We start from the raw sequence: 27,635 nt of genomic DNA, 5'->3' as shown, positions 1-27,635 counted from the left end.
TAGAATATTCCTCATTTTGAGTCTGTCTGATGTTTTCTGCAATTAGATTGAGGTTGTGCATTCCTAGCTGGAATCGTTGTGCATTCCTAGCTGGAATACCATGTAAGTGACTTTGTGTCCTTCCCAGAGTATCACACTGGTGATGTTAATTTTGATCATTTGCTAAGGGTGTGTCTGATTTATCTACTGTATCATCATCATTATCTCATGACTTTTTCAAAAAACATATACCCTAGCTCTGTCCACTGACAGGGTCTAGTCCATAATACTACAGGGGCAATAAACACCCCTACTTCCCAAATTTAAGTTTCTAAATGCCATTCCCCACTATAAGGTACCAGGGATTATTGGAGAAATGGCTGCTCCCAGGTATAGAGTAGGGAACTTCCAAGGTGAGCAAGGGGTATCTTACACTGCCACAAATTCTGACAAGGAAGTTCTCAAAATCTAAGAAAGTTTGGGTCTTCCCTGGTGGTGCAGTGGTTAAGACTCCATGCTCCCAGTGCAGGGGGCCTGGGTTTGATCCCTGGCCAGGGAACTAGATCCCACATGCATGCTGCAACTAAGAGTTAACATGCCACAACTAAAGAGCCGACAGGCCACAACAAAGAAGCCCTCCTGCTGCAACTAAGGAGCCCATGTGCTGCAACTAAGACCCGGCACAACCAAAAAAAAAAAAATTCTAAGTAAGTCATGTCAAAAGACTCTGGAGCCAGCTTGGAGGGGATCTCATTGGACAAAGATAGGGTAATTTAAGCATCAAAAAGAAAAAATAACCATAATTTTGGTTGGTACTCATTGAATATATAAAAATCCATGAATCCATAATAATACTCCTCATACCATTCATAGGACAAGGCATGCTGGGCTTTTATGCTCCAATGTGGTTTTGTGCCCATCTGAACAGTTTAGTATGTTCTGCTTCACCTTTTGGAACTCAACTTTGAAGATCCAACTCAGGTGGCAGAACCTCTATGCAATTCATTGTTTCTCCATATTTCAACAGAGCTCCTTGTACATGCCTCTTTAAATGCACGTATCAAACTGTACTGGAATTGCAATACAGGACCTTTCTGACTTTATTTTGTTATTCCCGGTGCCTAACACATACTAATAGACAGTTTTATAGATTTTTATAATATTATGGGTTGTAAATGAATGAATCAATTTCAATACTATCCCCTGTTTTTTCTTCATGACACGATACAGATTTGTCTTTATTTTGCAAAATAATTGAATGCAGTTAAATATCTGGCTATTTTAGCCAACATGCCAAATTTTTATCATGATAGATTTTTTAGAAGATTTTCCCCATTTATCAGCTTTAGCTTATTGCTAAATCTTATTTATTGCTTTAGCACTCAGTAGACTAGAAATATGTCCCACAATATTTTCCTGATTCTTATTCTTAAACAATAGCTTCCTACGGTATTTTTATTTAGCCCAGTCTGTTTTCTCCCCCTAGAGACTTGTCTGCACACATAAATCTATGGATAATGTAGGGTGGGAAGTGTTAAAGTCAAATAATTGATTTAAAAAAACTTGTTAGTGACTGGTGGCTTGACTTAGTTGTAATCTTTTTTTTAAAAGTAGTTGAAACAGATTTTTGGTACACTTTCTGTCACACAGCCCTGGTAACCTATGTAGCGTGTTTTCCAGTAAGTTGCCTGTATTAAACTTCCTCATTCAGTCTCCCACTATGTGTGGAATCTTTCATGCACGTGTGCATATATTCATCCTTAGGTTTCTGAGGACTTCTAAGCATTAACAATTTAATTGGCAGAGGTGACATAAACCGGCTGGCAAAGGCATGTGCAAACCCACTAAAATACTTCAGGAAAGCCCTCTCTCATACACAGTGAATTTAGGCCACAGGTAAGTGAGCGTGAATAGGTGCGGCCAGCGCAGCCGCTTAATACGGGTCTGGGTTTGGGAGGAATCTCCCCGGCTCCCTCGTGGAGCAAGACTGTGGTGCTGAGGCACGAACTGAAAAAGGTGAGGGCGGGCAGCCTCAGCGAGGGAGAGCTGTGGGGGGAGGTAGAAAGGGCCGGTCGCTGGCCGCGGTGCTGAACACACTCCTGGGCTGCCCCCAGGGTGGCCCGCGGGAAGAGGCCCGGCAGGTTGGTGAGTGAGTTAGTGGGCAACCGCCAGTCTCGCGCCTTCGGTTGTCGATTCCTGGCTCCGGGCAGGGGACGCACAGGCCGTGTTCAGGAGAGTCACCTCGCGAGCGTAGGGGCAGCCTCCGACCCATTCCTCAATAGCAACCCCAATAACAGCAACGCTGCCTATATTTATTTCTGGAGCTCCAACTCTGTCCCCAGCATTTGGCATCCATTCCCAGTGGCCATCACAACGTCCTCGACATTTAAAACAAAAAGGTTGATGACTTGCCCAAGTGAACACAGCTACCCAAAGGCTGATCTCTCTCGTCCATGCCTCAGAAAATGTTTACTGTGCGCCCTCGACGTGCCAGCCTTACAGTCTCTGCTGCTTCCCCTTTGACAGCTAACCCCCACGCCCTGCCACGCTAACACGCCCCTTAGCCCTTCCTCTTCCCCCGGGGTTTGCAGCAGGCAAAAATAATCTCCTACACAGCATATCCCCTACCACCGCCGAGTTGGGGAACTGTACAAAGGGCTGGAAATCCGAACACAATTTATTCACACATCTTGCCCCTTCGCTCTCAGTAGTCCACCGGGTGGGATAGCCAAGTCTAGCTCTTGAGCCTCCAACTCGCTGTGTGACCTTGGACAAGTGGCCACACCTCTCTGAACCTGCTTCTCCTCGCTAACACGGCGATCGGTTCTAGGACTGCGTGAGGCTCTTCCCAGGTGCGCACTGGTCTCCCTTCAGGTCGGAACACTCCCTACCTCCCTTTTCCAAGCCCGGTTGTGCACGCTCACTTCTCCCCACCAGGTCCGTAGCCAACTCTATCCCTTGTTGAGGAAGAACTCAGGTCCCGGGAGCTGAAGGTGTTCTCCCCACCGTGCCCGGCCCCAACCCCGGGTGTGATCTGCCCTTCTGGGCCACCCTAGCCAGGCAGCACCCAAGGCTAGGGAGAGGCTCCTCGCACTCCAGCTTCGCAGTGCCGGGTCTCCTCCGTGCCCACGCGCCGCGCCGGGACGCTTTGGGAAGTGCGAGATGCATCCGGAGACAGAACGCAAAGGCGAGGCAGGGCTGGCGGGGCTGCCCCGGTGACGGGTACTTGTGTGGAGGCTGGTCAAAGGCTGGGTTGGGAGAGAAGGACTTTGGGGGAGAGGACAGGGAAAAGGGGAGGTGCCAGAAAGAGCGGTGGGTCACTCGGTCCATCTCTCCACCAGTGTGTGTGTATGTGTGTGTGTGTGTGCGCGCGCGCGCGCGCGCGTGTCTTCACGCCTCCCTCTCTTCCCCTCCTCCCGGCCCCAGGCTCTCAGTCTCACCTTTTCCCTCGGCTGCTGCCTCTCCCCTCTCTTTCCTCTCCGAGCACCCTCCCTCGCACTCTCTTGCGCCTAAGGAGACCTTCTCCGGGACGAGCGCCTGACCCAGCCTCTCAGTGCAGCCGCATCCCAAAGCCAGTTAAGCAGGGCCGGCAGCATGTGGAACGCGACGCCGAGCGAGGGGCCGGGGCCCAACCTCACGCTGCCGGACCTGGGCTGGGACGCTGCCCCTGACAACGACTCGCTGGTGGACGAGCTGCTGCCCCTCTTCCCCGCGCCGCTGCTGGCGGGCGTCACAGCCACCTGCGTGGCGCTCTTCGTGGTGGGCATCGCGGGCAACCTGCTCACCATGCTGGTGGTGTCGCGCTTCCGCGAGCTGCGTACCACCACCAACCTCTACCTGTCCAGCATGGCCTTCTCCGACCTACTCATCTTCCTCTGCATGCCCCTCGACCTCGTCCGTCTCTGGCATTACCGGCCCTGGAACTTGGGTGACCTGCTCTGCAAACTCTTCCAGTTCGTCAGCGAGAGCTGCACCTACGCCACGGTGCTCACCATCACCGCTCTGAGCGTCGAACGCTACTTCGCCATCTGCTTCCCGCTGCGGGCCAAGGTGGTGGTCACCAAGGGCCGGGTGAAGCTGGTCATCCTGGTCATCTGGGCCGTGGCCTTCTGCAGCGCCGGGCCCATCTTCGTGCTGGTCGGGGTGGAGCACGAGAACGGCACCGACCCTCGGGACACCAACGAGTGCCGCGCCACGGAGTTCGCGGTGCGCTCGGGACTGCTCGGCGTCATGGTGTGGGTGTCCAGCGTCTTCTTCTTCCTCCCTGTTTTCTGCCTCACTGTGCTCTACAGCCTCATCGGCAGGAAGCTGTGGAGGAGGAGACGCGGCGAGGCAGCGGTGGGCGCCTCGCTCAGGGACCAGAACCACAAACAGACCGTGAAGATGCTGGGTGGGTCTCGGTGCGCCCTTGAGCTCTCTCTCCCGGGTCCCCTCATCTTCCCCTGCCTCTCCCCTTCTTCCTGAGTCTGCCTTTCTCCCCAGTTTCTCTAGGTCTCTGTTTCCCTGTAAGTTGCTCAATTAGTCTCTCCTTTTTCCGTCTTGAGCTCTGTCTTTGGTCTCTAGTTTCACTGTCTTGTCTCTCTCTCTATTTTTGTTTGGTTTTGGTTTTACATTTTTGCTCTATCTCTCTATACATCTATGTTTTGCTCTCTCCCTTCCTTTCTCCCTCGCTCCTCCCGCCCCTTGACTATCTCTTTGGTCTCTTTCTATCTCTTTGTGTCTCTTTCTCCTGGTCTCACCTTTCTCTCTTTCATGGAAAAATGTCCCACCTTTGTATTTCTCTAAAAGGTGTTTTATATTGGCCCAGAAACTTTGCTTCGGAAGGAGATCTTTCATTAAAGAGTATATTGTGGTGTTAAAATGTGTTAAAGGTGATGTTAAGCGTCCTGCCTCAGTTTGTAGATATCTAAGTTGCATTAAGAAAAGCAGGTGTTAAGGGTGAAAAAGAGCAGGCATTGATTCTAGAAAGTATTTATTGGAAAATGTAACCAAAGATGTGATCATCGTGGATAATTCTATCAGAGAAGATTCATTTTTCTTTCAACATTGTGATTTGCTTTCTGACTTGCATTTTTTTTTTTTCCAGATAATTGCATCAATTCTGTTTACCCTGATGCTGTTTATACAGCTTTGTAAGGAAATCAGTGACAAACCAGTGCTGGGGTCTCTGTTTTCATGATTACTTTTCTCTCCAAGTAGGATAGGCCAGATAAGCTAGGATAGGCAGGCTTGCAAACTGAGAAAAGGAGAATTTGTGGTAGCTGACAGAACTTACTATCCCTCCCCAAATGGTCCTTCAGAGAACATCTGGGTGCAGTGTCACACTGGAGTATGCTGAATCGTTATTGCATAAATTCAACTTCTTTAAGTATATGTGTTTGGCACAAGTGAAGTAATACAAACTGTGTTCGCATCCAAGCAAAATATTAATTCTCCTTGCTTTTTTCAAAACCAGAATCTGCACATCTTACTATATGGACATTGTAGTCAACAGTTTCTACTTATTTGCATATATAGTACTTCTTAGACGTTATTCTAGGATGATTTTGATTTGTAATTTTACAATTCTTGAAATCCTGTATATTGAAGTGATAGAGTTTATTCAAAGAATGTCAAGTTTTTTAAATTTTTTAGACCAGTGATTCTCACAATATGACTAATAGATTGTAAACCTGCTAGTGCCCCCCAGGGGACTCTAATATTCATGTTGCTGCTGGGGCAGTCAGTTGCTACTATGCAAATTAGTTTTGAGAATACGTTTAATAATTTCCTCTAATTTTATTTTTAAGCTGTTAATTATCCTCACTGGTGACTCTCTTGCCTTGACAGTTGGAAGGGAATCACTAAAGTGGTACAAATACTAAAATATTATTTTCTGTTATTTTTCCTCTGATTTCTGAATTTTAAAAACTTAATCTAAAAATGCAGAGGTCTTGAAGAAAGCAACCTTACATGGGCAAAATTAAATCCTGGATGGATGATAATTAATGTTAGTTGGTTTTATGGCCTTTTCTACCTTACTTATAGACATGTTTATTTTAGGTGGAAAAGCTCATTCATCTCAGTGAGTCTCAATCCTGACTGCATATTCAGTCTTCTGTAAAACTTTAAAAAGAAAAAAGAAAACAGGTGTGTCCTGGTCTCCTTCCTAGAGATTTTAATTTAGTGAGTCTGTATTATATCCAAGGAATCTGTGCCCCAGGAAACTCTGATACATAACTATGGTTGAGTAAAACCACATTGTCTCATATAGGTTTGATCTAACACATATAAAATGGTGGACTATTGTGACTAGATTGTCTAGTTACTTGAGTCAATATGTCAACTCAAGCACAAAATCACTCAAATGGTTGTTAACTAGAAATGACTGGGAAGCTCAGTAAAAATGGTTGAATTGTTGATCCAGACAGACTCAATCTTGGTTAAAATATAGGAAAGAGCAGAAAATGATATTTCTCTGAAGTCAGTGGTCATACCACACATAATCAAAACAAAACCATGTCTTCAAAATCGATTGTGATTTGCTATATTTCTTGAACTTTGCTATATTTCTTGACGTTCTCTTTCTCATTGTCCTTTCAGCTGTAGTGGTTTTTGCTTTCATCCTCTGCTGGCTGCCCTTCCATGTAGGGCGATATTTATTTTCCAAATCCTTCGAGCCTGGCTCCTTGGAGATTGCTCAGATCAGCCAATACTGCAACCTCGTCTCCTTCGTCCTCTTCTACCTCAGCGCCGCCATCAACCCCATTCTGTACAACATCATGTCCAAGAAGTACCGGGTGGCAGTGTTCAAACTTCTGGGATTTGAACCCTTCTCCCAGAGGAAGCTCTCCACTCTGAAGGATGAAAGTTCTAGGGCCTGGACAGAATCTAGTATTAATACATGACCAAGCACATTACTCAGCAAAGTCATTGCTTATTATTCTAAACTGGAAGCCATAGCACAGCAGAACTTGGGAGGAAGTTGAAGGTTAATTTTGGAATTAGGGACACATAGGTCTGGAAACAAGTAGGGGGGAGAGAAAAGACGGAATTTGTAATGTGTGAGCAGTTTGATTTGATTGCACACTCATCAGTGCTCTCATAAACGATTTCTGCATATTCACTGCCTATGATTTTTGCATTCTGCTGTTGGTGCTAGCAAGGGCTCTGCAATTCAGAGAAGGGAGGTGGTGTAGAGAGGGCAATTAGGTCACTTCTTACTAGACAAATTCTAACTCTGATTTCTTTTCCATAATGATAAAATTTTTTTGATTAAAAGAATGACATTAAAATTTAAAATTTAAAACATGACTTTCAAAAACTAGCAATTTTCACAGAGCACCAGATCAGTGCTGTCCAGGAGAAATATAGTACAAGGTACTTAAATAATTAATATAAAAATTATTAATGAGAATTTTACATTCTTTTTTTACACAAAGTCTTTGAAATCTGGTTTGTCTCAGATTTTCAGCTCATCTTAATTTGGACATGGAGCGTTCATCAGTAATACTTGATTTATTGTGATTTCATAAATTTTGCAGAAGAAAAAGTAGATTCATTAACCTAAGCTGTCCAAACACACTTAAAAGTTTTCTAATAAATAAAACAACTGTGAGTTCTTAACTTCAAAATTAATTGAAATTAAAAATTCACTTCTTCAAGTTGTACTAGTCACATTTCAAGTGTTCAATAGCCAACTGTAGCAAGTGGTTACCATATTGGACAATGCAGCTCTAGAGTATATGTAAAATTATTGTTAATCTTAAAAAAATATTTAAAAATAAATACTCATTCCCTGAAATCTTTTTATAGTGACATTAGCATAGCAGAGTGTTAGAGTGATAAATTCTAAAAATTACACCTAAATGTCCTATAATTTCTGCTTGGAATAAAATGGATATGAGCTATAATATGTATGCATTTTTAATTAGGTTGGATTACATGTGTTAATATTCAGGAAATGAGGCTATAAAAAGTATAGAAAATCACAAATTACCTTATTTGGCTTATCAAAAATACTTAAGCCAATCATAAGTCTTTGATTTGCAAATAAAGAAATAATTTATAACTTACCCTGTAAAGTTTACAGAAACTTAGTGAACACAGTAATTTTTCAAATGGTGAAAAATTCAGAATCCCTTCAATGCTACTGTTTGTTGACATTCAAAACTTTAAAAAATCTTACAGCCAGTTTTTCAAAATGCCTATGCCACGTCCCATCTCCAAATTAGTCATGCTATTTACATCCCACAGCTTATCTGATAGATATGTTTACTTGGGTTTCCAGTCTGCCTTGTAATCATAATTATGAATGATTAGACACCTTCAACTAACTATTGTACATTTTGGTTATAAATCTAAAACTTCCATTTATATTCACATTACTCCTTTATAGTCAACTCTTCACATATTAAATATAATCAAAAATGACTTTTTTGTACTCCCCTGTAATGGTAAGTCATATAAGCAATTCCTTCATGAAATTATTGGTCCACCTATGGAACCGATTGAACTAATTAGGGAAATTATTGCCATGATTGATTTTCCCCTGCCAAAAGTAAAGATTATTATGCAGAAATAATTGATTGATTCTTCATTTTTAAAAAATGAAAACATAATCATAATTAGAATAATTTCTCCAGAGAAATACCTCTAAAATCCTTCCTGACACTAAAACTGTACTATCAATTTAGTCTAAATGCAGAACTTCAGCAAACTGATTATTCAGTTAATTCTTGGGAGTGCATAAATATTTTTTTAAAAATACTGATTCATTTAAGCCCACTGAATACTAATTAGGTCATTCAACCTTATTGTCCTAAATAGGGGGTCCCAGTAAATCTCAAAGGGGTAATTCAATTTCCTGAAACCTTAGAGTTTTTGTCTACAAATACATCCTACTTCAGAGGAAACAAGCAAAAAAAAAGGCGTGACTTCTATCACATAGTTGATTGCTTTGGAGAAAAACAAACCTAACTTTTAATTATGTAATGCCCCCACCCACCAATTTCTTGTGGGTTCACGTCCACGGTCTCAGCATAACTCACTCAAAGGGAATAGTTTCCATAGCACGGACCACCATTGTCCTTCACTGGATCTCAGAGAATAGGTTTAGAGAAAGGGATCTTTAACGGCACTCTTACACGATTGCCTTTTTATTGTTTGTAACTTCTTCGTTTCATCCTGCTCCATACATTGTATAAAGCTCAGGGAAAAGAGGAACTTATATGAAGAAAAATATTCCTAAAAGTCTATCATTTCACATTTAGTATGTGCCTGTTATGTTCTAAGCTCTAGAGAGTCATAAGCCAAGGATTTTATCCTTAATGAGTTCATGACCACTTGCATGTTATGTCATAGTATATGCACTGTAGTATATGTATTTGTCATAGTACTAGTATCTTTAAATTATGAAGTAAACATCTCCAGTTGACACTGTGCTGTGCATCTCCCTGTATTGTTGTGTATTTGACTCAAAATAAATTCAAAATGGGCTGTTCTTACACAAACCAAATTTGTAAATGTAGCTAATATGTCTGCCAGTACATTCTTCATCAATGTAAGAAAAGTAAGGAAATTGGTTTCAGTTATAATCTGTGTTTCCATTTTTCTGGTTACCTGGCAGTGAGGTTTCTATCACCACACCTCACACTGTGTCACAAAAATCAAGGGTTGGATTATTTTCCTTATAGGAAGTGACTGTTATATGAGAAAGAACTTTCGAATAATCGCTTTTAGGAAAACATCCATTGCCGTGAATTATTTAAAATTGTAAGTTTTGTGGCAATGAGAATAAGAAACACTTCTAATGTCTGGACAGACCTTGGAACCCATTTCTTTATAATCAACTATTTATCACAATGAAGGTTGCTGTGATGGGATTTGACTTGAATTTCCAGCTTTTTTGCTCTAATGCTTTTATTAAGAACCTGAAATCATTACAATTTACAATTGCTAATTCAATATTGACAATTTTAGCTATAATTTATTTTGCTGTTTTTCATTTATTGATGTACTCGAATTTAACATTTTTTAAAAAACTGTGAGACTTTTTGCAAGACTGGTGCCTGAAAATACTCCCATCTTTTAAAAATGTGTATACATCTTGAAAATATGACATACATGTCTACATATATCAAAATTTCTTGTCTCAGTGTCTAAGTGAATAGAACAAAGCATTCTGCTTTCAGAAACACTGCATTTAGTGTAAATAATGCCATTAAAAGATAAAGACATTGTCATTCATGATTCATTATCTAATGATCCTCCTATGATTTCTTTACAATTTAAATTACAACACTATCCAGGATATATACGATTGGAACTTAACTAGATGATTAGTGACCGATGTTAATTTAATGAATTGATAACACAAATATTTTTTTATCCAGAGAATAAACTCCATGTCAAAACCAACAGAAAACAATGTGCTGGTGGCAAACGCTAACTGCTCTAAGTTCATGTCACTTATTTATTCACGTTAAATGAATTCAGTCATGTTAATTCTTGACAATAATCTGTTTGAAGGAGGTGATGGGGAAGGTTTGGATGAGGCTTGTTTTGTGTTTTTCCTTTTGAATGCGAACTCTTGCAGGGTGTTGGAGGTTAGCCATTTTGGTTGAGAGAATTACCATCCTTAAAAAAAAAAAAAGCTGCCATGCTCATGTCCCTCCCAATTGCCTGGATATTTGCTGGAATTCCAATTAATAACTTAACGCTGTGACACATATCCTCAAAGGACTACCGACTACCCTCAGAACTGGCAAACCATTAAGGCCCCCAAAACACATGTCTCATGTAAACACTCAGAAAATTCTACCAAAATGTTTACAGATATTCTTTCCAGAAGAGCTATTCTGCCTTCCAGCCCCAGAGAAAGTGTTTGGGAAGAATAGTTTGAAAGACTTTCTGTGATTTAAACATCTCAAATCTAAACATTTCTCTGGCTCAAGTAACAAAAACATTTATATTTTTCACTTTTAGCTCTGTAGATTTAGGATACTAAGGAGCCCTTGCTTGTATAACTATATTCAAACAGCATAATCTCCTGGTTCACTGATACCTGCTGTATTCTAGGTCTGTGCCAAATTTACAACTTGGTCGATTTATGTTGTTTCAATATGTCCTAAATGTCATTCATGATACTTCATTTTTTGGATTCTTTTTATTTAAGATTTTTGTGAATGTTAAAGAGTTTACTATAGCTCTCCATGTACCTGTCTTATGAAATTAGGCCCTGGTTTTTCCTTCCTTTGGGTGTCCTTAACCAAACAATTGCTTAATAAATATCTTTTGAAAGACTACAGCTAATTTCTTCGACTTACAGGGATAAATCTTAGGTGTCTGGGTTATTTTACCTCTACTCTCCTAGATTCAGTCCTACTTTTTCCTTTTACTTTCTGAAATATGTATTTTGCAACTCTGAGGAGGTGTTTGTTGTAGTGAGTTTTATTTCCCCAGGGGCTCCAACATCTAATAATGAGGTAAGAAAATCCTGTAAGTATGAAGAAGACTTGGGGACCCTGTGATGCACTGTGATTCCCATGATCCCCCAGCTCTCTGTCACTTACAGCCTGTTACCCCCAGATTCCAGGGTATTGTAGCCTCCATGGTGTTACACTAACGTGTGACCCAGAGATTCCTGTTCATCTTGCACTCAGCAGCCACTCACTGAATGTTGGCTGGACAAATGAAAGTTTAAAGACCAGATTATGTGTCACCTGGACATTAGCTTCCAGACATATGGATTCCAGGTGCCAATAAAATGTAAGACTAAAAATTAGAAGACCAATAAAGGTGGCCAACTTTTATTTGCCAATTAAAAGACTTTAAAATACCCTACTACCCATTATTACCATCATTTCCATTTTAAAAGAACATTAAAAAGTAAAAAGGACATAATCTCAGAATAAGAACCATCACAGTGTGAAAATTCAATATGTTCAACATCCCACAAAATTATATATGTATGCTGTTAATACGAGTTACTTACGATTTGGAAGCAGTATCTAAAAATGTAGAAGTAGTACTTGGCAATAATTAGTAACATGCTAAAGTAATCCAAAGAAGCAAATCATGAGATTTGTTTTGATTGATCTGCTAAGGCTTTTCCCACTATCTTCTAATCTCCTCTGTCTACCTCTCCTTCAGTTCAGTGCCATTCGGTGCCTGTCACGTTCTTTCAGGCCCTCCCTGTGGCAGACCCTGGGCCTGACTCTAAGGTAAAAGAGGAGAGACCAGCAGGCCTGCCCAGGACTTGGTAGGTCTCACATTCTGGGGTCAATCTACAAATGCTGGATGCTTCTTGCTTCCCCACTCATAACTCATCATCAGTTTCTGATTTCATAGCCAGCTTTTTCAAGGGGCCATCAAGTTAATTAGAAAGCAATACGCATCTCCTGAAGAATAGTTTGACTCTATGTATCAAATGCATACAAACTGCATACCATTTGATCCAGTAATTTCATATCAAGACGTAATTATGGAGGACCACAAAGATTTGTATGTAACAGTGTTCATTGCATCTTATTTATAATTGTGAAAACCTGAAAAACCTAACTCTCGGAGAATAGGGAATCTGTAAAGAAAATTCCAGAAATGATAACAGTTAGTTTGCTCATAGGCAGCACTGCAGTAAGGTCTTTCAATTCCATTTCTCATATCATCGTGCCAACATACCTAGAAGGAGGGTCTGTTGTTCTCCCTATAGGTTAGAGGGGTAACTGACACCAGAGTTTTGTCACGTGGTCAGGAAACGGCAGAGCTAGAATTAGATCCCAGACCACGTTAGGCGCTAGTGCTCTCATTTCCGCTATTCTAGAGCATTATGCACTATTGCGGGAGAATTTTAATAACGTGGGAAAATGTTTACCCAATGTTAGTAAGTGAAAAAGCATATTGTCCCATCTTGAAAAACAAATGCATATTCCTTACTCTTGTAATAATGGCAAATGGTAAACTGAGTTACTGTAATTCAGAGACTGGCTTCCTTCTCAGCCCTCCTCTGGGACTCACCCTCTGCTCTCTGCCTCTAGCAGCTTGGGTTTGCCCGGCTTCTGTAGGGAGCACCATCCTCAGGGCAAAGTCTTCTTACCCAGCACTAACTCTGACCCCTGGACCCGTGCAGCTCCTCGTTGGGACACCTGCTCTTCCACAGGGGTAAGTTCCAGAGAGGTGGTAGGAGAGGGAAGCCAGCCAACATTGGGCTTGCATTCCAGTCCTGCCCTTGGAGCTGTGTGGCCTCAGGCAAGTTCCTTCCCCTCCCCCCCATGGAAACTACCAGAAGCTGGTAAATGCTCACGAAATGGCCACTATTATCATTGGTCACTTGGCAAAGCATGAGACAACCCCTATTTAGGCCCCCCTCCCTAGGTGCTCTGCAGCCTAGAACCCTTCTCCTGACTTCTCTATCTACGCTAACCCCAGCCAGGCAGAGGTCTCCCAGCAACTTCATGGATCATTTACAGAAATTAGGGGGGCTGGTAAAACAGCGGCAACTTTAGCAACACTGGATAATTGCTGTGGCCAGGGTGTTGACAAAGTTCTGTCAGGTTTTTCAATATACAGAAGACATATTTTGGAGTGATCCCTTGGACCCTCTCCTGGGGGACATTTGCACCTCTGTTCGGGGAATGAAAAAATAATTTCAGCCTCAGTCAACAGGAGGCAATATAGATGGGGCAGGAGCATCTGGTTTCCTGAAAGGATAGCTCTAGTCATGGCCACATGTCCAATACCTAGGCCTGCTTAGCTACATCAGAATCTTTATTGAACAACGTTTTTCTTTCAGAATTTATCCTCCAGGAGCAAGGCACACAAGGTGGTGTAGCAAGGCTTGGAGCCCAAACGTTACAGGATTTACTCCTGGCTTCATCACCAACCAGCCGTGTGACACTGGGCAGTCACTTAGCGTTAACCTCTCTGGGTCCCATCACCCTGATCCTCATTCAACCCATGACCCTCACAGCAGCCACTTTTCAGAAAATGCCCTCCTTCTCTGCTTCACAGTCCCGATGCTGAGCGATGTGGAGAAACAGCTCAGAGAGCCCAGCGCTCGGTGCCTCCAAACATTCAAGGTAAGCAAACTCTCCTGATCCGTCAGCACTCCGTGGTGGTGTGTCAGAAGTCGGCTCATTTATTCTCTACAGAACCTATTTCAGACCCTCTCTGTTCTCCTCAAACTCTGCCAGCTCCTCAGCAGACACCCTAGCATGTTGTTTCAGAAAGGAAATAAGAAGCCATTCGGCAGGCACTGTCTTAGCTCGTTGTCACCGCGTGGAAAAGATCACATGGAGGTACCCGTGCTCTTTGGCCCTCCTCTGCGTCACAGTGGGAGCAGCGCCCTCCTAAACAAAGCCCTCTTCTCCTCTGTACCCCCTCTCTCCTGAAGCTTCACCCCTCCCCTCTCTGCTGGCAACTACCATCAGCACTTAAGCGAGCTCTGGACTTTTTGTCATAAAAAGTCTTAACTCCTGCTATGGTCCAAATTGTGTTCCCCTCAAATCTGTATGTAGAATCTCTAACCCCCAACGTGATGGTGTTTGGAGATGGGGTCCTGGTGATGGCATTAGTGCCCATATAAGAAGAGACACCAGAGAGCTTGTTCTCTCTCTCTCTCTCTCCCCACCATGTGAGGACACAGAAAGAAGAAAGCATCCTACTAGCCAGGAAGAGAGGTCTCACCAGAAACCAACTATGCTGGCACCTTGATCTTGAACTGCCAGCTTCCAGAACTGTGAGAAATAAATGTCTGTGGTTTAAGTCCCCCCCCCCCCCAGTCTATGGTATTTGGTTACCCAGGGCAAGCAGACTACAACCACCATGCAGTGCCCTCCAGCTGCCACCCTAGCTCTCTCCTCCCTTTTACAGCCAAACCTGTTGAAATGTGTATTCTCATTCCACACATTGATTAACCCACTGACATCCGAGGGTGATACTAGTACTGAAAAAAAGAAAGTTTCAGTAGGGTCACACAGGCCAACACTGTGCCAGGACCAACTTGGTCTGTCCAATGGGGAAAACGAATGTGGAACAAATAGCTCCCTAATAACTGCTTAACCCTAATTGAGTGGTGTGCTCTGGTGGGGAAGTGCCGGAATGGGGGTTACTGTGCAAGCCCCCTACATTCACCCAGCCTGGTCTGGGGCACGAGACTAATGAGGGCTTCCTGGGGTAATGACGTTTATACTACAATATGGAGGATAAATGGGAGCTGATCAGATTGCTAGAGGGGAGAGTATAACTCCAAGCATAAAAATAGTATGGAAATGGTCCGAGTTGGGAAGGAGTATGTCAGATCTGAGGAGGTGAAAGGTCACAGGACTGGAGCGTCATGGGCAAGGGAAAGAGTGGCCTAGGGTGGACACTGCCCAAGAGATATGGCTTCAAAGGCCATGCCAGGGAATTGATAGTTACTCTAAGAGCAATGCAGAACAAGTGAAGGGTTTGGAGTGAGAGAGTGATGGGTAGCATTTGCATTTAAAGAAGACCACTTGTCTCCTGATGGAGTGGAGTTGAAGAGGAAGGAGTGAATATCAGGAAACTTTTCCCAAAGGGAGAAAAGTCTTTGAGACAATGTGCAGTATTTTTTCCACACATGTTGAGATCAAAGTGTGGATCAGTGCCACCAATGCAGTGGCCTGTGCTTGCCTACACAAGGCCTCACTGTAACAAGTGAAAGGTCCTAGCATTGCTGAAGACAAACTATCAGAAAGAGGCTTCCTCTTGACCTCAGGGCTGTGGGTCTGTCTTGCGCTGGCATGGATGAGTCTCTGGTTTCCTGAGCCATCCATATTCTGTCCCCACTGAGGCAGCCACCCTGGGAATCATCACAGCAGATGGTGGTGCGCAGATTGGAATGGGGAAATGGAAGCATTTTCACTTTGTTTTCAAGGTCTCTGTCAACCAGCAAGTGAACATCAAGCCCCTAGAGCCTTAGCTGGCTCGAAATTCTCCATCAATTAGGAGCCCCAAAGAAGATGTTGGAATATCTTGTTTATTCATGGAGAGTATTTTCTTTTCCTTCCTTCCTTTCTTCTTTTTCTTTCCTTCCTTCCTTTCTCTCTTTCTTTCTCTTTCTTTCTTTCTTTCTCTCTCTCTCTCTTTCTCTTTCTTTCTCTCTCTCTCTCTCTCTCTCTCTCTCTCTCTCTCTCTCTCTCTCTCTCTCTCTCTCTCTCTCTTTCTTTCTTTCTTTCTTCCTTTTTTTGTAGCATAGCCTGAGTCTTTGTAGAAAAGATTCAGGCTATGGGCTGCTGCTAAATCACACACTATTCATCCTTTACCCCTTCATCTCAATGAGCAAGGACTACTCATTTCCTGAAGAACGAAGTCTAGAATTTTATGCTGGGTTTCAAGGCCCTGCCTGTCAGATCTGCTCAGCTGTCTTTTGCATATTCACTGCTGCCCTGTGTGCCCCTGAACTCCAGCAATCTGAACTATTATTTTGGTCCCTGCTTTGGCTCTGCATTTCCTTGTTTCTGCTCTTTCATTCAACAAATATTTATTGAGCACCTACTATGTACCTAGATAATAGGGATAAAGTAGTGAAGAAAACAAGGTTCCTGCTTCACAGAGTTCACATTCTGGTGAGAGAGATAGGTCATAAATATCATTTGATCATCTTTATTTTTCTGTATGTCTGAGAAAAAAATTTAATTCACCATAAGTTGTACCATTTGAGAAACCACGACAGTGAACATCTGTGACCATTTTTCTAGACATTTCTCTCTATATATTATACATGCACCTCCCCTGCCACACACACACACACACACACACACACACACACACACACACACACACTTTTACATCAATAGGATAAATTATACTTTGTTTACAACTCAAGAAATTATTAAGGAAATCTTTCCATGCCACTGAGTACTCATAGGGATCGTCATATCTGTATAGTATTCTATTAATTGTATTGACTATAATTTACTTAACCTTCTCTAATGGCCTTTATGTTATTCTCCTTCCTTCTCTATTTTTCTGGCCTGAAATGCTCTTTCATTCATTAACAGATATTCACATGACTTGAACTCTCAGTTGCTTCAGCCATCTACCCAAATATCAGAAAAACTTCCCTGGGTATAGCCTATGTAAGAGACTACCCCTCCCTGTCCCTCTGTTTTATTTTCCTTCAAAGCACAGACCTGAAGGAACTGAGGGAACCAAGCCATATGACTATTTGTTAATGAATGAAAAGGCATTTCAGACTGGAAAAATATAAACGAACACGACTCCCTATCTCCAGTAGGATAATGTCTGAGTTCCTCAACAAAGTGTAGTCTCCCATGACCTGAAGACCCCTGACTCAATTCTTGCGTTCATTCTCTCCACTCCAGTCTCCTGTTCGGCATTTTCAAAATGGAATGCTGGTAATTACTCTATGAAGTATCTCCCTCTTTCCTCATTGCCTTGCTAGGCTCTGCCTTCCAGGAACTTTAATACCAAGTAGAATGGCATAAGCACCGTTCATCCATTCAGTGTTTGCTGAATGTTTACTTATTCTTTAAGACACATGTCAGGTATTACTTCCCAGTCTCCATCTCCGACACCACCTCCCCAGCACCAGTAAAGGGTATTTCTCAAGGTCACCCTAGTACAAGTGTCCTTGACCATTCCTCTCTCATTCTATTTATCTCACAGAGGTAATTATCTGTTCACATGTCTGGCTCCACCACTAGAATGTAAACCCGCATGATCAGGAGTTTCCCTCCCTAATTTTTCTCTGTACTTAAAACAGTGCTTGACATAAGCAAACTTCTCCATATGTATTTGTGGAACGACTGAGGGAACAATACTAAAGAAACCATAATTTTTAAATTGTGCACTAGTGCTAGAAATCTCTCTGTTGAGGTCCGTGTAGCACAATCTTACACAAGGCTGACTGACTTGTGATGGCTTGTCATGACTATTATATACTCCAAACCTCATAGAGAAACGAGTCTCTAGTTTCATCTCTTAATTAAAAAAACTGAGCATTGCTACCTACGTCATCCTTTTCACAGGGCCTTCACACTCCCTCTCTCATCTGTCCCACAATGACCCTGCCAACTAGGATTCCTCCTCAGAATGAGCATAAAGCCCAGCACAGTTCTACAAGGTGATGTGACTTGCTGAGGGTGATGTATGTTGGTTACAGAGGAATCAGAATTAGAATCTGGGATTAGTGCCTGATTGTTTTGAAAGACGCTTGTCATCTAGGGATCAGTTTTATTGACTTTGAAGGCTAAGCAGGGTACTCAGGAAGAAAAGATCTCGGCTCTACCCCTCAGGGGCAAAATCCAAGAAGAAAAGAGCCAGGGGCAAGGAGAGAGTTGATGTCACTCTGCCATACCATCATCTTCTCTTGATCCCCTGTAACCCCTCTTCTGTCCACCAGGGAGGAATAGAAAGAGACTTCGATTATGCAGTGATGTGTTTCAATTCAAATGCCCTCAAATTCATCAATGTTGTTGGATACCTCAGTCCAAAACCCTGGGTTAAGTGCTGTGGGAAACCAAAAGATGAGTGGGGCATCCTCTGTCATAGCGGATAATTGTATGAACAAAAAGAATTCCTGTGTAAGCGGTATTCATACATTCATATATAAACTTACTTACTCAAAACATATTTACTAAATGCCCACTGTGTTCCAGGCAAGGTACTAGGTGTTAGGAATACAGTGGTGAAAAGACAAGGTTTATGCTCTTGCGGTACTTCCATTTTACTGAAGAAGAATCAGGATAGATAAACATTTATCTACCTTAAGGAATTTGCCCAATTAACAGCCAGTGATTCAAGTTTCAGCAGTCTGACTCTAGATCCTTGCTCTTAGTCACCATCCTATTCTACCTAAAACCCCCAATTCCTGAAACAAAATAGGAAACCTCGTGTATGATCAGGCCATTCACGGTGGTTGTTCCCCCGTTTTCTGTATACCCCCTGCTCAACCAGGCTCTGCTTCACTCACATGACTAGCCAATTCTCTTAATTATAGGGCTTCATCAGTAACTGCCTGCATGCTTGCCCCCTGCCCCGGCCCCTGGTTTCCCTGGTAACTGATGAGCCCACCTGACATCAATTCTGCCTATAAAAGGTAGCCTCCCTCTCCCCGGAGCAGGGAGGGTTGTTGCCATGACCTGCTTGCTGCCAGCCAACCATGGTGGGAGTGCCGCTCCAGGACCTTTTTCTTCAGGCATGTGATAGCTCCTGTCCGGCATAAACTGTTGATGTCTCTGTCGCTGTATGTGGGCTCTTTATTTAGTGTCGAGGCTGAGCAGCTACAAGGTTTGCAGGCCTGCAGTGGGCAGCCCAACAACTGAGCCAGCCAGGGGGCCGAGGAGGCTCCCGTGAGCACAGCAATGTCAGGAAATAAGGTCGGGGAATGGAAGGTTGCAGATGTGATCCTGGGGTGGCCTCCCACTAGCCTGTGAGGCCCTGTGGCAGCTGTCTACCATGACAGATGTCTTTCTCTTCCATTATAGTGACGATATCCTGTTAACCTCAGAGTCTCTTTCCACTTTAAAAGTAGCTGCCCCGCGCTCGTGGCTCATCTGACTGCACGGGGGTGGCTGGTGAATGCAGACAGAACACAAGGACCTGGATTATCTACAAAATGCCAGCATAGCCCTGACCCACCCCCGCTCAACGACTACAGGCACAGGCTTTAGGGATGTTGACTGAGGGACAGGATTGGGAACTGGAGTGGCCAGTTACTCGGAGGGTCTGGTTGGGCCTGTGGCAACGGCGGCGTAATCATAAGGGTGCCCTTGGCTTCTGGTCCCACCTGAGGAAGGAGGCAGAGCCCTGATACAGTGTGATGGAACAGCAGCCACCTGTGTCTACAATGCCACACAACAGGCAGAGGACGATACCAAAAGGCGTACCCGAGTCAGGGAGCAATGCGAAACACCACTCTTCGGGGTCTAGAACGGCTGTGTGTGTGACCTACGGGACCCACGGACGTCGATAGTGACCAAGGAAGCCACGTTCCTGGCCGTGAAGTTCAGGAAAGGGCCCATGCAAATGAAACGCGCTGGCATTTCCACGTGCCTTACAGCCCCACTGCTGCCGGGCTAATGCAGAGGATGAGGGGGCTGCGTCAGCAACAGGTGAGACGGGAAAGCCGCTCTCAACGTGTGGACACACCCCAGGAGCAATGGGCCCAGTGCTCATGCCACGTGAGCCCAGAGGCCGCTAGTCTACGTCATCCGAGCTCAGCTGTTGACCACTGAGGGATGTCGCCAACTATCGGTCAGGACGATAAGTCGCTTTCGCCCCGGCCACGGCATCTACCCCCAGGGGACACATTATAAAACTGGCCCTGAGACTGGCAGGTAAGTAAGTCCCCGGGGGTTTGGGTTTGCTGCCTCGTGAGGAATAGGATTAGAAAGGGATTTACAGATCTCACCTGCCTCCTGCCCGGCCCCACCTAAGACCACTGAGGTAATGAATCCAGGCCCTGACTGAAGGAAGGCACCACCATATTAACCCCGTGGGCCTCTCCAGGATTCGGCACTGGCTGTAGGGACTGAGGGTGCAGAGGCGGGATGGTACCACCCCCCAGGACAGGAGCCAGAGGCAGGGGTGGTACTATCTCAGGATGCTGTCACTGCTTGTATTTTGTTTAATGGTCATGATCTTCCCTGCACTGTGCCTGTTATGAACATCTTACATTTTGTCCCTAATCTGAGTGGAGGGAAGCTGTTCACGAACTGGGCACAGTGGTGGCCTCACTGCAAAACGAGTCTGAGTGCTGGGTCGACAGCGAGATGCCATTGTCAGTCTCCTCTGGACTTTCGTGAAAAACGGACCTTATAAGCAGCCGGCTCCAAAGTTTGCCCACTTCTTGGACTCTTGAGACTCCTTAGCTGCTATTGCCTGTATCGCATTTGTGGTATTTGGTTGCAATGCCCTCTCTGTACCTGACCCCAAGGGTATCACGGAAGAGAGGTGGACCAAGACTGTAAGGGTGCTGCAGGGTCTGTAGGGGTGGAGGGCATGGTCAGGCCATTCGAGATGGCTGTTCTCTTGCTCTCCATCCATCCCCTGCTCGACCAGGCCCTGCCTCACTCACAGGACTCTCCAATCCTCTCAATTACTGGGCTTCATCAGTAACTGCCTGCATGCTTGACCCTGCTCCAGCCCCTGGTTTCCCTGGCAACTGATGAGCCCACCTGACATCAGTTCCCCTCCCCCAGAAATGATAGCCTCCTTCTCCTCTGAACAGCAAAGTCTGCTGTCATGTCCTGCCAGCCGTCTGCTGCACATGGTGGGATGTCACTCCAGGACATTTTGCTTCAGATATGTAGGATCCCCTGTCCAATAAACCACTGACGTCCCTGTTGCTGTATCCATCCTCTTTCTTCAGTTTGGAGGCTGGGCATCTACAAGGCTTACAGACCTCTGTAGGGTGCGGCCCAACACCTGGTATCCAGAACCCAGGAACATCTTTGCAGAATTGGAAGCAAAACAAGACTGACTTTGTCATATTCAAAATAGATAAATTGGAACTTACCTCCAGAATTCCCATCATTTGTTATAGTCTGTCCCCAAATCTCCAGGTGGCAAAGTAATAAACATCAGCTAATAAAACAAGAGACATAGAATGGCGTGTGACTGTTCCCCAAGACCTACTCTGCTTATGATTATCAAATGATGTATGCTTACACTTTCACAATAATAACTCACTACTCTTAACAGCCTTTGTAGAAGTCTGCCATTATCTTAGCAGGGGCAGGGGACAAATCAAAGCAGAAAAAAGTAGGACTTGGGAATGTGACAAAGAGCTGGATGCTACTTCTGACACTGAAGCCATTATCCTGGTCTCAGGGGCTCATGTGGGCTCCAGACCTTCAACTCTCCTGGAGTAGTTCATGCACGAAGGAGAACATAGCATCACTCCTCAGATGAGGCTCCCACTGAGAATGACCAACCTTGGTTGATGAGAAAGGCATCTTCTATGAAGGAGTGCCAGTGGTTCATGTCAACATTAAGGGCATAGCTCTGGAATATTAGGGAAGAAATCTAGCAATGGAACAGTAATGAAGTAGGGAAGGGAATGAAGCATTTGAGCAAAAGATTCTGTTCCCTTTGAACATGAAGACAAGCTGCCCATTTAGACCCTAGAAACAAGGGAGTACTGGGAGGGAGGTACTGAACAAATGATACTTAAAAAGGCACTGTTGATTCAAGAAGAGTCTTGTTTCTAAGTTCAGTAGTAACAACTCAGCCCTTTAAAATTCAAAAGGAAAACAGATACGGGCACAGGCCCCATGATCTTGGTGTGGCTTAGATTTCAATTCAGGCAGGATTTGTGACTTCACTGGGTGGTGCTAATGAAACACAGGGCATGTTGACTCATTTCTGCTTGACATTTAATTTGCTGCATGATTTCTAGCATGTTCTATCTGATACAGGTGTTTTTAGGATGGATAGATCATTCAAAAATATGCCTTATTTTTTAAAGAGGTGGTAATACTAAAAAGAAAGCAAAAAAGGGTAAGATCTAAGTGCTGTACAAGTTTAAACATTCAACCCTATCTAATTCATGATTCTTTCTATTGTAATAGGTCATTTATGGACTCAGTGTTTACTGTGGTGTTGGCCTCAAGTTTAATATGCCTGGCAGAAATCCAGAGGGGAAAGATGAAGACTCAGGTAATTCTGGTTAATATGTATAAAAGGAAGACATAGTCATCTTAAAGCCTAAAAAATGGAAAGCTTTTTGACTTGCTAAAGCATATAAGTAATAGGATGTGATTGACTGAATTGAAGATTTTTACTTGGCAATAATGTGGTAAAAGTTTTAATAACCACTGCTATGTTTTAAAAGTGGTGGACAATGACACATTATATCATATAAACTTGCTAGAAAGTGGAGGAGAAAACGGAGGTAAGAACGCATCTGTCTAAGAAGTAGGTCAAATGTTTGTCCGGTATATGCTCTGAGAGAGAACCTGTGCTAGAGATGGGAGATAAACAAAGAAGAATATCAAGAAGCAAGCCAGCAAGAGCTGGGCTCCAGCTGGGCAGGCAGGCAGGCAGGCTTGCAGGTAATTCCTAGCTTTGTTGCTCTGTGATGTTGAGGCTATTTTGATTACAGTTGCTGCATAACAAATTACCCTAGAACTTGTAAAGTGAAAACCATTTTATTTTGCTTCTGATCTTATGGGGCAGAACTTCAGGAAGGGCTGCGCCGGGTAGGTCTTACTTGGGGTCTCATGAGGTTGCAGTTAGACGTTGGCTAGATCTGCCATCATCTGAAAGCTCGAGGTTGAGCCAGATATGAGAGCAAGATGGGGGCTGTCGGTTGGGAGTTCCACCATGTTCAGGTGATGCTCCAGCATAGCAGCCTTTGGGATGGCAAACTTCTTACCTGTTGGTTGTTCTTTGCCAGAGCAGGTGTTCTAACGGAAGCTAGCGGTAGATGCATAGCATTTATAATGTAGCCTTGGAAGTCAGTCATTTCAGTCATACTCTGTTGGTGGAAGCAGTCACTACCCCAGGGGTAGGGGGAATTAGACTCTGCCATTTGACTGGAGTGGCAAGGCCACATTTTAGAGGATGGGTGATATGGTTGTAGCCCTCTTTCTAAAAATCTGCCACGGTGGCCTTGAGAAAAATAACCTCTAAAGCTCAGTTTACCTGTATGTAAAATGAAAATAACAATATTTTATGAAAGATTACAATAACTAAGATCATCTATACCATTTTTCTAGATTCCACATATATGCATTAATATACGATATTTGTTTTTCTCTTTCTGACTTCACTCTGTATAAAACAGGTAACTAATGAGAACCTACGGTGTAGCTCAGGGAACTCTACTCAGTGCTCTGTGGTGACCTAAATGGGAAGGAAATCCAAAAAAAAGGGGATATGTGTATACATATAGATGATTCACTTTGCTGTACCTTAGAAACTAACACAACACTGTAAAGCAACTATACTCCAATAAAAATTAATTTTAAAAAAGATTATAACTAAAAGAATAATGCTTATAAGAGACAGCCTGGTACTGGAAACCCAATGAATCTTTCATCAATGTTTGCTGTTAACAGTCGTGGAACTCGGGGTGCTTACTCTAGCTCCCACTTTTACAAGACTAGGGTACAAAATCATGCCATATCTCTTTGTAATCTTCAAATTATAAGTACCTCTAACTCTCCTCTTACATATCCTTGAGGAGATTCTTTTCTCCTGCCTAGGATCTGACCTCCTGTGACAATATCAAAATACTCATTAAGGGTTTCCCTGGTGGTGCAGTGGTTGAGAGTCCGCCTGCCGATGCAGGGGACACGGGTTCGTGCCCCGGTCCAGGAAGATCCCACATGCCGCGGAGCAGCTGGGCCCGTGAGCCATGGCCGCTGAGCCTGTGCGTCCGGAGCCTGTGCTCCACAACGGGAGAGGCCACAACAGTGAGAGGCCCGCGTACCACAAAAACAAAAAACAAACAAAAAAAAACCTCATTAAGTCCTGGTCATTCACTTTCTTGAGACTGCTCCTTGGGTCTCATCTTTGCCAGAGAAATTTACTTACTGTGGTAGGCATTCCCACAAAGGCTGCTCAGCCTCTTCTGTTCTAAACCCTGTCTTCTCTGCCCAAGATCCAAACTATTCCTCCAGGCCTTTCACTCCCTGAAGAGAATTCCTTGCCTCTCTAAGAGTAGAGGTCCCTCCAAATAGGAGTTTTCTCATCACTGTCTCCTCCACTTCCACATGTAGCCCCACCTGCACCCATCCGTTTCTTCTCACCTTATGTCTCAAAATATAGACACACATCTCTGGTTTCTAAGGCTGAGTACCTCAGTCTTGCAGTCTGTTCCCATCCTTTCTCTCTTCTATGGAACATCGCTACACTGACGATGCCTTCTCTTATAGCTTCAACTGCCTCCTTGAGATTGTCACCTTCCCTTGAGTCTGTCAAATGCCAAAGCCTTTCCAAGTTACTAAAGCAAAATCAACCAGCTATACCCTTCCTTCAGTCTTGCTTCCTGTCAAGCTGCTGTACTCTCCTCTCCTTCACCACCAGCCTCACTGCCTCCAAGTCCTCGTCATCATTTATTCTTTATTCCCTGTAATCTGTCTCCTGCTCTGTCTTTCTAGAAGCTGTTCTTGCAAAGGACTCTTGGGGCTTCCTGATTAAGTTGCTATTTTGAGGTGGCTTGTTGGACAATAGTAGTTAACTAACACAGTGATCAATCCAGGATCTTGACCCATGTGATGTCTGCAAAGCCCAGTCCTTCCACATCATCAGGTCATGGAGAGTAAGGCTAATGCATTCTTGTGGGGACTTTGATTTTCAAGTGAAGGAGTCATAGGAAATATTTAGAATTTTTTTTTTGCCTTTTTAAATCTGAAAGTCTTACATTAAGACTTGTATGTAGAGGGAAAGGGGGACAGAGTTTTAAAGGAATCACTTAGGAAGCTACATGTTTCAGAACATGTGCCTGTCTTCTACTTTCTCACAGCTCTTTTGTAATTTGCTCCCTGGCATAAAGGTAGTTGGGGATGTTTGGAGTCCAGACCAACACATTCTTTCACAGGGAGAAACTGAGGCCTAGAGTAGCCAAATGACTTCCTTAAAGTGTCAAACATGCTAAAATGCCAGGAATTTTGTACTCAGTTTTTAGGTATATGTGGGTTTATTTTTATGTTTGTTTAAAAAAATGATTGGATACATGTTTATAGCAAGTCAAGCCATACAGAGGTCTGTTAAAAAAAAAATTCTCAACCTCCTTTTCTACTTTATTACTGAGGTAATTAATTGTAACAGTTTGATAAACCTTCCATACTTCTTTATGCTAACATTTATTTGATCTTATCAGTGATATATTTCCAGGTAAGTAAAAATGGTCTAATTTTTCCCATTTTTAAATTGATAGTTGATATATCGTAAAAGGTACCTCTTTAAAGTATACAATTCAATGGTTAACATAACATATTGAACAAGGTTATGCAACCATCACCATTACCTAATTTAGAACATTTTCTTCACCCCAAAAGGAGACTGACCCATTAGCAGTCACTTCTTAGTCTTCTCTTCAGTCCTGGTAACTACTAATCTCCTTTGTCTTTATAGATTGCTCATTCTAGACATTTCATATAAGTGGAATCATACAATATGTAGCCTTCTGTGTCTGGATTCTTTCACTCAGCATAATGTTTTCAAGCCTCATCTTTGTAGCATGTATCAGTACATTCTTTATGGCCAAATACTTTCATCATAAGGATAGGCCACATTTGTTTACCGATTCATCAGTTGGACATCTGGCTATTATGAATAAGTTCTATGAGCATTTGTGTATACAAGTCTTGTGTGTACACAAGTCTTAACTATTATTTCTCTTGAGTATGTACCTAGGAGTAGAATTGCTGGGTCATATGGTAATTCATGTTTAACTTTCTGAAGAATTGTCAAACTGTGTTTCAAAGCACCTACACCATTTTACATTCCCAGCAGTGTATGAGGGTTCCAATTTCTCCACATCCGTGACCATATTTGTTGCCATCTTTATTATAACTGTTCCAGTGTGTGTAGTGTGATATTTCATTACGGTTTTAATTTACGCTTCCACGTGCTTAACGGCCACTTCCATATTTTCTTTGGAGAAATGTCTATTCAAATTTTTTTTGTCTGATTTATTTTTTAATTTTTTAAATTTAATTTTGGCGGCATTGGGTCTTTGTTGCTGCGCGCAGGCTTTCTCTAGCTGCGGCGAGCGGGGGTTACTCTTCGTTGCGGTGCGCGGGCTTCTCATTGCGGTGGCTTCTTGTTGCAGAGCACGTGCCCTAGGCGCGGGGGCTTCAGTAGTTGTGGCTTGTGGGCTCTAGAGCGCAGGCTCAGTAGTTGTGGCATACGGGTTGAACCCCTGGTTCAACCAGGGGTTGAACGCATATCCCCTGCATTAGCAGGTGGATTCTTAACCACTGTGCCACCAGGGAAGCCCTAGTCTGATTTTATTTTTGAATTGCACTAGTTCTTTGTATATTCTGGAAAAAAGTCCCTGATTGAATATATAATTTTCAAATGTTTTCTCCCATTCTTTTTACATTCTTGATAGTGTCCTTGATGAGGAGGCTCAAAATTTTAATAAACTTATTTATCATATGTGCATGTTTGTCATATCTAAGAAATTGTTGCTTAATCCAAGGTCATGAAACTTGTACATTCTAGACATTTTGTAGTATTAGTTCTTACACTTGGTCATTCCATTTTGAGTTTATTTTTCTACATGGTGTGAAGTAAGGGTTTAGATTTATTCTTTTGCATATGGATTTTCATTTATCCCAGCATCATTTGTCAAGACTGTCCTTTCTCCATTAAATGGTCTTAACACCCTTGCTGAAAATCAATTGACCATAGTTCTATGGGTTTATTTCTGGACTCTTCAATTCTATCACATGTATCTGTGTTTATCCTTATGTTATTACCAGATTATCTTGATTATAGCTTTGTAATAAGTTCTGAAATTGGGAAGTGTGAGACCACCAACTTTTGTTCTTTTTCAAGATTGTTTTGGCTAATCTGAACTTCCTGAACTTCCACAGGAATTTTAAACTCAGATTGTCAATTTTGCTAATGCATCTGGAGTTTCAATGAAGATTGCGTTGAATCTGTAGGTCAGTTAGGGAAGTTTTGACACCTCAATTTTGAGACTTTCAATCCATGAACATGAGATATCCTTCCAT

The 27,635-nt window shown here is 43.1% G+C and overlaps 1 protein-coding gene across 1 annotated transcript; it reads left to right on the top strand.

The window, feature by feature from the left end:
- Positions 1–3,573: 3,573 nt before the first annotated feature.
- GHSR (growth hormone secretagogue receptor) lies at positions 3,574–6,866 on the top strand. Its single transcript, XM_059065630.2, has 2 exons — positions 3,574–4,369; positions 6,562–6,866. Exons 1-2 carry the CDS (start codon positions 3,574–3,576, stop codon positions 6,864–6,866), a joined length of 1,101 nt encoding a protein of 366 aa, XP_058921613.1.
- The last annotated feature ends 20,769 nt before the right edge of the window (positions 6,867–27,635 follow it).

Source organism: Kogia breviceps, chromosome 5 (genome assembly GCF_026419965.1).
Source record: "Kogia breviceps isolate mKogBre1 chromosome 5, mKogBre1 haplotype 1, whole genome shotgun sequence".
NCBI lineage: Eukaryota > Metazoa > Chordata > Mammalia > Artiodactyla > Physeteridae > Kogia > Kogia breviceps.
This window is presented reverse-complemented; position numbering and strand designations above follow the sequence as displayed.